The sequence below is a fragment of the Silene latifolia genome, chromosome 4, assembly GCF_048544455.1.
Source record: "Silene latifolia isolate original U9 population chromosome 4, ASM4854445v1, whole genome shotgun sequence".
Classification (NCBI taxonomy): domain Eukaryota; kingdom Viridiplantae; phylum Streptophyta; class Magnoliopsida; order Caryophyllales; family Caryophyllaceae; genus Silene; species Silene latifolia.
The window spans coordinates 17,078,039-17,091,992 of record NC_133529.1 but is presented as its reverse complement, the minus strand read 5'-3'; the positions used below and the strand labels follow the sequence as shown (position 1 = coordinate 17,091,992).

Sequence of the window (13,954 nt, the reverse complement as noted above, 5' to 3'; positions counted from 1 at the left end):
ATTACCCTTATTATAAAAAAAATTTGAACTAAAGGTTTTGAAAATATTTTAATGTTTTTCACTGGTTTTAACGTCAATTAGTGTTAAAGCTTGTTATTGGAGACGTCTGATAATTAGTTTTATCATTTGTTGGTGTAAAAATGTATTTTTATGTCTTTGAATTGGAATATTGATGTTCTTGAGTGATCGCCAAGAGTATCTCCGTTCCATTGAAAGGACACTTATATTTTAAGAAGATCAAGATTTAGTGCCTATTGTTGAGGATTGAAGATTTGTTTAACCTTTGAAGAATGCTTCTACTTCCTTGAAGATGTTTCTCGTTCTTTTTGTATCTCGCATTATTCTTAATCTCTTGGTGCTTATCCTCCTTCTAAACTCCCTTCTGTTTTACTTTAAAAGCTACGCTTGTACTCCTAACTTGTCCTTTGTTCTTTGCTTATCCTCCCTTAATGCCATTAGATAGTACTCTTTCTTGTGAGGAATGTTGACCTTGGTTGGAAAATTCGACTTTTGAGGAGATTGTTTGTGTCTGAACCTTAACCCTGGTTTTGAGAGGATGTGATGTTAGAAAGACTTAGGTAATGTGATGAGACATACTTAGTGATTCTTATACCTAGTTCCTTGACAAAGTGAGTATAATCGATTGGTGGATTATTTGTGCTAGGAATGAGTTGCCTATATGATTAGAGTTATAGGACTTGGCTTTGTTGTTTATGTTTGGGATTTGAAAGCTTAGTAGGTTGAGCGTCGTCACCTTAGGAGTAAACATGAGATAAGTTTAGAATATGAATTTGGAAGAAAACCAATTTTTAGATGTTAACAATCCCGTATAGATTGGTAATGTGATTTGGTGTTAGTTGTTTATTGAGAACTTTGTTGAGAAGTCTTTGTCAATTCATTCTTTGGTTTTTAAAACATTGAGGTTGTGTCGAGTGCTTGAGATACAGAGATGCTTTTATACTTGAGTGGTAGATTTGCTTTAGGGAAATCCTAATATGTGATAAGATAGGTGGAAGAAGTATCTAACCGATTTATCACCCCCTTAAGCGAGCGTTTATTTTACCTTGACCCTTGTTTGGGATTTGGTCGTTTTGTCATGAAGGTACAATGCCCTAATAGGCGTGACCTTGTTAGAGAGAACCTTAAGTTTTAGGAAGCGTATGGATTAAGCCTTAAAAATCCTCTTTCGTACCATTAATCGTTTTCCTCCCTTTCGTTCATACCTTGATTGGATTTGATTCTTAAGTATAAAAGTTTACTCGTTATTCCCTTGTCTTGAATACCTTCCTAATTCTAATATCTCATACTGGTTGTTAACTAGTTATCTTTATGATTCGACTCTTTTAGTCTCACATCTTGACATGTTCATATATCCTTTTTTTTTTTAAATTTCCTATCATTTCCTGACCTGGTTATTACCCTTTGTTTCCTTAGTGGAGTGATGACATTGTTGTTTGAGATTTGAGTATCTGACATTTCCTTGTTGTCTAATTTCCCTTTATCCTTGACCATAAGCGTTACCGTTCATACCTCATTTCCTCACTTCATCTTGCTCCTCCTTTAAGTTTGACATTCGTATCTTGTGAAACTCTATCTTTGACATCCTTGTAATTTTGACTTCAATTTTTACCCTATGAAAGTCATTATAGCTCTCTTGTGGCTTAAGTTTGAGCTCTCTTAACATACTTTGTTTTTATGCTATCTAAGTTACTTTCCTTTTTGTACAACTTCTAAACTTTCAAGCTACCAGTTTCGATTCATTCTTAAAAGTTTATGTCACTTCTGCAAACCTAACCTATTTTTGAAGACTTGAAAATGAAAATTTGATTTAGTTCCCTATTCCTTCCTTGAATATAAACTCATTTATCGTAATTTTAATTACTAGACCCGAAATTTCTTTAAATTTTATCCAATTTCTATTAACCTTGATCTATTTATGACTTCTTTGTCAAAGTTTAATATTATATTTCCGGAATTTAACTCCCCTTTTAGTTTAAAGGTGAAACCTTTATTTCTATTTTGGCTTTTTGCAAAAGAAAATTTGAGAAGATTACCTTTCTCTTATTTTGATTTTAACGTTGATCGGATGTTAGAACTAATTATTGGAAACGTTTGATAACTTGTTCTACGCTTGTCGGCGAATAGTTTTTGTTTTAAATTTGTCTCTGACTTGAAAAGTTAGCGTTCTTGTGTGCACGACAAGAGCAATTCCGTTCCATGAATGCGACTTATATTTTTGAAAACTCTTCATTAATGTTTTTGAAGGTATTTTGATTTTGATTTATACAAATGATTTGCCTTTTGACCTTATCTTTGATTTGGAATGTGATGTTCTTGAATACGTAACGAGAACACTTCCGTTCCTCTTATGAGAGTCCTGTTCGTTTAAAAATTTTAGTTGAAACTTTTGAAAGAATTTTGATTCTTACGATAAATAACCTTTAAAATGTTTTGGTTACCGATTCCAATTCCAGTTTTATTTATATAACTTTTCATTTATACTTTCAAGTTTCGAGGACGAAACTTTTTAAAAGATGGGGTGATTGTAACACCCCGTATTTTATTAAGTTGGATAAAATTCTTTTAATTGCTATTTTGAATTTAATTACATCATTTAACGATTTATATATATATGCTTAGCTAATTAATTAATTTCATCATAATTTGATACGTTAATTTTAATAATCATTAATAAGTTTATTTAAAGTTAGTTCGAGTTTATTGAAGTTAGTTCGGGTTTATTTATTTAATAATTTCCGTTTCTTTACGAGTCCTTATGAAAGTTGTTTTAAGTGAACCCGAGATGGATTTTGGGAACAAAACCGTCCAATTAGCTATTTTGAGCTTATTTCACTAAATTAGCAATTTTTATTAATATCCGTTAGTTTTGTAAAAATCGCTAATAATTCCGATTCAAGCTGATATTGTATTATTTACGTTAACTAGCTGAGTTTATTTTATTTTCACTCACTAAATTTATTTATTATTGATTCCGTTTTATTACTGAAACTTTTACTAAAACCGATTTTATTAACTCAAGACGGTTTTAAAAACGAGCGAAATTACTTAACGATGAAGAAAGATACGTATAATAAATAGCAAAGCTAGCATTTCATTGTCTCATTTCGTAAAAACACACGTCTCTTTTCTTCTTCTTTGTTCTTTGTTTTCTTCTTCTGGCGAGTCTTCTTCCCTTTTCAAAATTTGATCTGTTAATCGACGTCGGTGCTTCGTTTCTTATCCGTTTTCAACTATTTTTGTTCCATAGCGCTCCTCTCGTCGTTCTCGTCATTCCGATGTAAGTAACATTCATTTTCGTTATGTATTTCTACAAACCCAATTTATACTTTCAGCTTTATTTATTATAAGACGGTTGTAAGTGCTGAGATAAACGGGCTGGTAGAAGATTTGTTAGTCATAAATGATTAGTTCAATCGGAAAAAGGTAACGATAACGGATTACTCGATATTACTTGTAAAATATGTTTATTTCGAATGCTGGTTAGTCTGTTTTATAGTTGAGACGGTGTATAATTATATATAGGGATCCTTATGGATGTTAATTAGTCAGTTGTATAGTTGAGACGGTGTATACTGATATGTGGAGATGATTGAGACGGTGTATACTGACCTCTAGGGATCATTTGGGATGCTAGCTAGTAAGTGGTATATTTAAGACGGTGTATGCTGACTTAGTTGGCTCAGCTAGGACTGTTTTTAGGCGCGAGAATGGAGTCTTAAGGGGACGATTGGTACTCTTTTTTGGGCAGGGACGAGAGCTGTCATCGTGAGTTTTCACTTTGCATTTGAGGACTGGAGTTGGGGTCGAACTTAGGCATCTTTTGGGTTCTGTTTTGGACTGATTTTTGGGTCGTTTATGAAGTAGGGTGAAGGGTGGCTATGGGTAGTCGGGTGGTGGTCGTGTCGGACTCCTTGTGGCTTGCTTTTAGGCGAGTCGATGGCCCTGGCAGCTGGCCTGGCCGTAGCTTAGCAAAGGCCTGGCCGTGCCTGTGCAAAGCGGCCTAGCTAAGTCACGAGTTTGAATCCATGTGTAGTTGGTGGTTAGGCCGAGTTTGAGGTTGTCATAATAACTTGTGGGCCGTGTCTATAAATTGTTTTGACGCTAGTTTGGTTTATTTAAAATATAATTAAATTAATTTCCGTCTCTTATTTTATATAAAGATAATTCGTTAATATCGTCCTTTCACATAATTATTTTAGGTGGCTCATATGTGGTTGAAGATGAAGAGTAATTTTGGGTTTTAGAAGCTTTCTCAAGTTTATTGCTTGTCTCTTTGCTAGCTTAAGGTAACTATTCCGAGTTACTCGACGATTTAATGTCACATAAATGTTGTGCTGGTTGTTTGTTAAGTATTTAGGTGATTGATAATGTGTTACTTTCGTTTTTCACATGATAGAAATTGGAAATAGCATGAGAATGATATTGTGATAAATTTTGTGATTTGGGCCAAGGTAGGCCAAGACTCTGAGCTGGGCCAGATTGACCGAACGAGTTTGGTCAAGCTAGGTTTAAACCGGTCAGCCTCGATTTGACCGATGACCCGTCGCGGGACTCGGGTCGAGGGTTTGCCTTTGAGGTGAGATTGGTTGTTATTGGAAGTTTTATGTTATGCCTTGATATTTGTAATTATCATTTCACATGTTGGTTGTTGGATGAATTGGTTGCCTTATACTAGAGTCTTGTTGTCTCTTTGCCATTTTAGCTTGTTGTCATGAATTATGAGATTAACGGTTAGCTGGAATTTGGATTATTATTGATATTGGCGATTTTGTTGGATTGTCAGCTGAATATGCTCTTGCGTAGCCTTTCATATACTAGGGTGTGTATGATCTTTTGTGTGTACAAGTTTGGACTCTTTGGCCCTTTTATGGTTAATTGGGTATCCTACTTGTCTTGTGTGGTGTGGGCTAAAGTATTCAAGCTGGGACTAGGTCCTAGGTGAGTATTTCGGCCTTCATCATAGATAGGTCTTTATAGTCTTTGACGAGTGTATGTTCACTGCTCAATAGCCTTTGTGTTCCTGACTTGGTGGGTTTATATCCAAGTTGGGGCATGACCTCGTTACTTATTTTGAGAGTAAGTGGTCAGCTTAAGTACTAGCCAACCCTTTGGTGGACTCCTTAGGGTACTCACATGGTTTTATAAAATTGTGGGTCTTGGGTGCGGTGGTGTGTATCCGCATGTCTAGGTCTGCGCAGATTTAGGACTAGGGTTGTGTTGTCTTGGCCATGTTTTTATAGAACCTCTGAGCCAGGATACCGATTCGATTACCTTCCCTACCTCGTGGTATAGACTCGAGTTACAAAGTGACTATTGACCGTGCTAAGAACTTATGCCTGTCTTTGATATATTGTCCTTTCTTGTTTGATGATTCTATGAATCATAGAAGGTGAGATGCAAGTCGGCTATGGTTGATAGAGTTTGGATTCCTGGATGTTATGTGATTCACATGATAGTGTAGTATGAGTCGGTCTAGTATTCACATGCTAGGACTATGTGTTGTTATATTGTTGTTTACATGATAAGCACGATTGTCTAGCATCTATATGCTAAGGCATTGTGTGATTCGTATTCATATTTTTATGTTTACATGTTATATTAATTATGACATTTCGTACACGGGAGAACTCCTGAGTTACTCCCACCGATCGTGGCTTTCGTATTTGTATAAAATGCGAATGACAATAGGTGATGCGTATATGGGGTACATGGACGAGCTAGCGAGCAAAGTAACCTTGGGACCTAGATTGGCTTTATTTTATTGTGACCCTTAAACACTTTTTATGTCACATACATTTTAGGGACATATGTCTCCCTCTTTACATTTGGTTGTATAATTTGCTATTCGCGACTTTAGCGATGGTTATGTTATGACACTTCTAGTTAGACCTTGTATGTTTGACACCTTCCAATTTGGATATCTTTATAACAGGTTCAGGTTTTAAAAATTACAGGTTTTTACCCAATTGAACCTATTACAAACATATCCATGCAGTTTTATTCTAGAATTACGTGTTTACTTTTCCGCGATAAGTGAGGGTGTCACAATTCCCATCTCCCTGTGGATTCGATACCCGACTGCCTCTGCTACATTTAATTGAGACCCGTTGGTTTTATCTTTGACAGGGTTGCGACAGCCGTGTCAATTCCCATCACCCATACTTTTCCTATTAATTTTTGGACTGTTTCCTTTTCATTTTCCCTACTTTTCCTATTAATTTTTGGACTGTTTCCTTTTCATTTTCCCTACTTCGCGAGTTTGTGGGGCTCAAATTGGCACTTGTGGCTCTTAATTTACAGGCATCTATTTTATTTTGGTTGAACATTATTTTTGTTTCATATTTTTTTAAATCTCACTTATGTGCATTTTATCTTGATAGCGTTTAAAAAATTGTATGGATTATTTACTATTTAAATCACATATACATCATTTTAGTTAAATAATATAAATGACTTGTTAACTTTGTCAAACTTATTTTTAAACAAATAATTTCATTAAACTATAATTTTTCTTTTTTAAAAGGACGGTTTTTACACTCATTTTACTACCGACAATGCACTTAAATTACTCCATTTTTTTACCGTGTGGCTTTATTTTTCAAATTTTCTCTAAACGTGTAAATAAGCTAAGTGAATAATATTGGAAGGAATCTCTATTTACAAATTACAAGACAGTGAACATATTATAATGAGGTACGTACTAATAATTATAGATTCGAATTCAACACTCCTACGAGCTTAATTACTTTTATAGCATTTGGGATCTTAAAAACGTCTCCTATGATTATAAGTAGCCTCAAATATTTTGTTTGCATATGGCACATAAAAAATATACAATAATTATCGTAAAGGCCTTCACCTAATATTTTAAACAGGACCACAATATTCCACCGGCCGCCCCTGCAAGAGACAATAGGTTGAATACCTCAAAATATAGATTGAATACCAAAACATGGATCCATCCACACTTATTTCCTACGACCACAGTGAGCAGCTACTAAATGCTCAAACACACATATGGACTCATATATTCAGCTCCTTAAACTCCATGGCCCTTAAATGTGCTATCCAACTTCAAATCCCGGATACCATCCACAACCATGGCAAACCCATGACGCTTGGCGAGCTAGCCAACGCGCTTATTCTCCACCCAACCAAGTCCGCTTCCTTATATCGCATTACACGCCTTCTCGTTCACTCCAACTTCCTCTCCAAGTCAAAGTTAGTGAACGGGGAAGATACGTTTGACCTAACCATAAACGCAAAACTTCTCCTCAAGGACCATCCTATGAGTCTAGCACCCTTCGCGCTAGCTATGCTTGACCCAACCCTAACCAAGCCAGCTCACCATTTAAGTAGTTGGTTCAGAAATGATGATGTGTCACCCTTCCACACCGTCCACGGTAGTGGCATATGGGAGTATGCTGGTACTGACTACTGAGCCGAGGTTTAATGAGTATTGTTGGTAGTAATGGTTTCATGTAAAGCCAAATCCTCTTTGTGTTTTACCTCTTCTCTCATATCGGTGGGGAGAAGTTGGTTTTTTGTGTTTATAACTCTACTCCCTCCTTAAGTGGACAAGAGTTGGACCAAGGAGGCTTTTGTTGAGAGTGTTGTGCCTGTGAGTCTGATCCAAACACACGCGCGCCGGCCTGGCCCGGCTCGGGCTCGGGCTCGGGCTCGGGTCGGGTAGAGCCCCTGCGGGGCGGGCCAAAGGCCCTCTTTAAACCTTTTTGAGCTGTGTGTTTTGGACTCTGTCCAGGTTCAGTGTATCTGTTTGATATTCTGTAACAGTCATAATGATTTTTGACTGTTAATTGCAGAGATTAAGGGAGCGTAATTAATCCCTTAATTACGTTTGACCGTCCGTTAATTGCTGCGACTTTGTCTCTGTAACAGCTCTATTTTTCCTTATAAATAGAGTTGTTCACTTCACAGAATATACACACAAAATACATTTCACATTCTCTCTTCTCTCAAAATGCTCTCCTTCTGTTGCTTCTGAGTTTTTCCGGATACGTGTCTGTCAATTCCAAAGTTTTCTTGCTTGAGTGGTCGAGTACGAAAGTTGCAGTGTTAACCTTGGAAAACATACGGCGTGTAGGCGATAACCACCGGAGTCGTGCCAATATTGTTTTCAAGTCAGTGGCTTCATTACAACGGCACTGCTATTCTGTTTCGATAAGTCTTCTCCCTGTTTTCTATTTCAGTTTTATATTGTCTTTCTTCCATTGTTACGGTTTTATTCCAACAAGTATTTTAATAAAGCCATGACAAGTGATGCTAAATTTGTTGGCGATATTTTGATGGGGGATGTGGTGTTTAAGGGTTTGCTTAAAGGTGTAGAGTCGTTGGTTGATGTCGCTGGCGGGACGGGAAAGGAAGATTTAAAGAATAACGTGTCCGAGTTAGCTCATATTGAAAAATAAGTGGACATTTGATTATGTGGAAGTTCAAATTATCTTTCAAAAATATACTCAATATTATAAACGTAAACATTTATAGAATTACGGATAATGGAATAGGTAAATAAATGACCAACACGGAGGGAGTAACCATGATCGTACAACATCATTATCATCACCATTACTCTTAAATATACATGGCCTGATACCCTCCCGTTTAATCCAATACTACATGGTATCATATTTCACAAACATTACCGATACCTATAAACTTAGTGAAAATATCATAAAATATCTTCATAAACATTCATGGAAGCTAAGAAAGAATAGTTCACGGAAAACAATTGTATCTTTACCATTAACTCAATTGTTGTTATCTTAACAATGTCAAACTTGGTAGATAACCATCAATGATGTTTATATTCCGATCAGTTCCCGAGTAAAACTTTTCCTTGCCAGCTTTTAAGTCATAAACATATGTTGTCCAGGGAATAGACCATGCTCGTAAATAAAGATTACCATTATTCGCCAAGTATATACATTGTTTACCATTACAATCGATATTATAGAGCTTAACCCATGAACTTTCGGAACTTCTTGTTGTACTATCCTTTCGTCTCATCCATACACAAATATATCCATGTGAACCACCACCACCGGGACCATCTACAAGTGCAAGTGACTCATATAAGATTGCTAAACGGCGCGTAATTGGCGCATACTTTATTATTTTCCCATCGTCACATTTAACATCAGGCAATTTGGCGCAAGTCAATGCCTCACTCGACAGATTAAAACATAGGTAGTAGCGTGTGTGATTATTCGACGTTATTTCAATCGAACCTCTGTCGACTTTAGAGAGCCAGTAAATACAACCTTCAAAATTCAAGGAACCTGGATATGGCGAATGCTTCACATTGTCAATCGAACCTCTGTCGACTTTAGGTGAAGTCCATGAACGCGAACCGAGGTTATATACCATGATTTTCATTTCATTCTTCTCCGAATAAATTGCTGCCACCTTATAAATATTACTCACCGAATCAAACCCAAAACCAAACTGAACATCATAACATACCTTCTTCAACGGTCCATAAAGCGGTATGTCAACCACTTTCCTAAGTGTCGGGTTCCATAAGAAGATCACGTTTACATAATCGTTGCCATGATACGAAACAGTGTTGGCCAACAAGACTCCATCGACACAAGCCATTATATAATTTATAGCACCATCATAATTGGACTTGCATAGTTTAATCGTCTCGATAGTCACAAGGGTTTCACTACTTTTAATATCGATATCGACTGATGTACAGGAACCCGACCAATAAGTGGTTAAGTAGAACTTAAAACCATGAATGTTATTCTTGCGTAATTGATGAAGATGTTGTTGATGGAAACTTCGATCGCAGATAATAGAGTTCCATAATTTGCATACAACCCTTAACTTTAACAAATCTTTCGACGGAAGATGCGTCAAAACTTCAAATAATAGTTCCGGAGGTAAACAATTCATCCTGTTTTATAAATCAATCGTATAGTTTTGGTATATTAGAATTTAGAGGTCTATTACAATTTCGAATTTGTGTTGGAATTTATACTTTAGGAACTTTTTAGCACCAAAAAAAAACAATTTATATTTTAGGAAAAAATAAGCGTATATATTATTATTGTAATTGTATGTTTTAGGAAATCGATAGCGATGCCACTAGGAATTAGGAATTAGGATTATTTCAGTATTTTATTATTGTATGTTTTAGGAAATTTAAGTATTTACCAATTAGTCAATTACCATCTACCAATACCAATTAATATTAATAATTAAATTAAATTATTTCAGTATTTTATTTTTGAAACTTTTTCATTTATACTCCTCGGTTATTTTATTTTTCTCACTTATTAGATTCTTTTTAGCGCGCCATTTGAAGTTTAAATTAGTTTATTTGACCAAAATAGCTTATTTGGTTAAATTCCAGCTGGTTTAACTTTTATAAATGTTTGATAAATTAGCTAAAACAGTAAAACAAGAAAGCTAGCATAATAGAAATAATCAAGAGTTCAGAGTTCTAACTAGTCAAAATTTTACTTCGCAAAATCGAAATACGAATTCAAAAAACAATGATTTTTTTTTCGAATCGAAGATTTAGAAAAAAAAATATTTTCTAAAGTTCTAATTAAGAGTTTTGGCTAGTTAATTTTTTTTCTTTTTAGTAAAAGATCGAGGGATTCCAGTGAAAAAAAAATGAAATAGCTAGTTAAATTAAGGACGATACAAGTGAGAAAATCTATTTTTTTTTTTTTTTTACTTTTATTGTCTAGTGCAAATGTAAGTTAATTGTTTATTTTCAAAGTTAAAAAGGATGAGCGGTAGTTAGAAGAAAAACGTTATAGTAAATTATCAATTACTCCATTTTATTATATATATACTCTTTTTCATAATTACTTCCTTTTATATATCACTTTTTCAAAATTTCTCCTTATTATAATTTATTTTCTAACTTTATTTCTAATAAAAAAAGACTTGACTTCCATTTTTTCCCTTGACTTAGTAAGGACTTACATTTTATTTTTGAAACTTTTACTTTACTTAATCATTTTCAAGTTCATCCACTTCAATTTCGGCATTGATCTATCCTTTGATACATCTTTAATCAGATGAATTTGTCTTCTAACTTAGGGTTTAGTTGATGAGTGTACTTCCAAGTTTCCATTAATTTGTTTAATATCTTTGTTTAATTACAATTTTACTTACTAGTTAGGGTGTACTTTAATTTACTTAATTAAGAACCCTAAATCGTACAACTAAAATCCCTTGTTCACATAAAGTTGATTGATTTTACTTAAATGTTCTAATAAAGTCCCTATCATTTTTAGTTGAAATTTAGTTCAAGAACAAACCCATAAATCCCTATTTGCAAACCATAATTTCCTATGAAAAACTAAAAATTGATTGCTTAAAATAATTTAACATTATGGATGTGAAAATATTCACAATTATTTATGTATGAAGATGTTAGATGAAAAAGCGAGAAAGTGGTGATTGAGCCACATAACTTTGTGCAATTGTAAAATTAACCCCTACAACTTTCAATTGGAGTGACTATGCCCCAAAACTTATATAATAAGTGAAATTAAACCTCTTTAATAAAATCTCACGAGAAATTCAATTTATCGTTTCACAAAAGTAAAAATGATTATGTTCTTATGAAAAATACGAAAAAAAAAAAGTTTTAAAAAATTAATAAAAAAAATAGTATAAATTAGATAAAATAAAATTAAAAATATTTTACAAAAATCAAACAATTTATTATTTTTTATATAATGTAAATAATTTTCAAATTTTTGTAAAAAATTTCAATTACAAAATATTTTGTTAGGTAGTTGTGTGAAAATCAGAAGTCGGAATAAAAGATTTTCATGACAAAAAAATATAAAAAATATAATAAAAGGGAAAAAAAATATTCAAATATTTCTGTTTTTCAATAATTAAAAAAAAAAATCACACATAAAATTGTTAATTGTTCTTTTTTTTTTTGCAAAAACCATACCGAATTACATACGTATGTAAAAAATGGTTTTAGTATCTAATCCGTATGATTTTAGTATGTTATATGTATACGTGTTGGCATAGTTGGTTGTATATAATGATATTTTGGTGAGATTTTGGAGAGATTTTTGATTAATTTTATTAACTTTTATTTCCTATTTTTCATAAGAACATAATCATTTTTTAATTTTGAGATATGATAAATTAAATTTCTCGTGAGATTTTGATAAAGGAGTTTAATTTCACTTATTAAGCAAGTTATGGGGCCTAATCACTTCAACTGAAAGTTGTGGGGTTAATTTCACAATTGCACAAAGTTATGGGAGTCAATCACTACTTCTCCGGATGAAAAAGTGTGGGAAAGATAAACATGGAGTCTGGAGAGAAAGAGAGGGGGGGTGAATTGCCTTAGTAGAAAAGTATGTATGGTGAATTGCCTCAAACAAAAACCAATCATCAGCTGATTGTAGCTGGTCCCGAAAGAAAATATGCACAATAATTCATGTTTTTAAAATGGAAAAATTACAAATAACCACCTCGTATTTACGTATTTTTACAAATTACCACCATGTATTTGCATTTTCACAAATAACATCCAAACTTTCATGTATACTCCCCAAACACCACCGTATATTTGCCCGAGACTCATTTTTCTTATTTTCCGACTCGTTAATTAGATATTTATGTCTAATACCCAAATGACCCTTTTCCTACATTACCCTTACTCTTTACTCCCAAAATTATCCCATTATTTGTACCCCTGTGGCTGTATGTATGTTTATTATTCGTTAATTGCCTAAGACCAAATTAATCATTACCCCCTTTCCTACACTTTCTTTTAGATTATCTGGAATTAATTACCCACCATTAGCACTACCTCCGCCACCGCCACCGCCAACACCTCACATGGCCGACGACCGCTACAAGAATCGACCACTACCGACGAAACATTACCACATTAACCCCACAATCACTATGACCAACTAAACCCAAAACGTCGAAAATATCAGCCGATTAGTATCAGAATGAGAAAGCTATTGTTCAAAAAGTTCTTGCGCAAGGTATAGTATTGATTTTAATACAAATAACGAAAAAACTTAGGTTGAGAAGTGAGAAATAAATTGGGGAATTGTAATAACAACATGAATTGAAAATGAATTGATGCAGAGAGATTAAAATTACGGAAGAACTGAAAAGAGAAGGAATTAAATTGGAACTGCAAAAAATGTGATGAGTGGTAGTGGAAATTGCAAGTATTTCTGGGATGGAGATTCTGGTGACGGTGGTGGTGGTTAGTTACTGTGATGGTGGTGGGATGGTGGTATGATGGTGGTAGTGGTGGGTGAGTAAGTGGAAGTAAAAGATTGAAAGGTTGATTAAAAAATGGAATGATTTAGAGTTTTTGGGATCAATTGAGGGGAAACAAAGGATTTAGGGATCAGATCATATGAAAGAGGATATGTTGTATGGGAGTAATAGATAAGGGTAATCTGGGTATGTCACATAAATTTTTAATTAACGAGTCGGAAAACAAGAAAAACGAGTCTCGGGGAAAATATACGGTGGTGATTGGGGAGGGGAGTATACATAAATTTTTGGGTGTTATTTGTAAAAATGCAAATACATGGTGGTAATTTGTAAAAATACGCAAATACGAAGTGGTTATTTGTAATTTTTCCTTTTAAAAATGGAAACCATGATGTTTATACATCCCCTATTTACTAAATGAATAGGCGAAGTTCCAAATTTTCCCGCCTAAACATATTTCTTAATATAAAGTTTAGTTATTTTTAGCATATTCTATAACTATGGTGCATTATAATACACATAATCTTTCAAACTAGTGTAGATCTCGCGCAAATGCGCGGTAAATATAGGCTTTTTAATTTTTAGTGTATTAGTTATAGATTTTAGATTTATATCTCACGAATTTTTATAAAAAATAACTAATATTAAAATTAATCAAAAGAATTGAATAATT

General features: G+C 34.0%; 2 protein-coding genes across 2 annotated transcripts; one reads left to right on the top strand and one right to left on the bottom strand.

Moving 5' to 3' along the window:
- Positions 1-6,973: 6,973 nt before the first annotated feature.
- Positions 6,974-8,450, top strand: LOC141651149 (trans-resveratrol di-O-methyltransferase-like). The gene is made up of 4 exons (XM_074458872.1): positions 6,974-7,448; positions 7,845-7,857; positions 7,943-8,042; positions 8,232-8,450. Exons 1-4 carry the CDS (start codon positions 6,974-6,976, stop codon positions 8,448-8,450), a joined length of 807 nt encoding a protein of 268 aa, XP_074314973.1.
- Positions 8,451-8,799: 349 nt separating this feature from the next.
- On the bottom strand, positions 8,800-9,639 carry LOC141651148 (uncharacterized). Its single transcript, XM_074458871.1, has one exon. It carries the CDS (start codon positions 9,637-9,639, stop codon positions 8,800-8,802), a length of 840 nt encoding a protein of 279 aa, XP_074314972.1.
- Between the last annotated feature and the right edge of the window lie 4,315 nt (positions 9,640-13,954).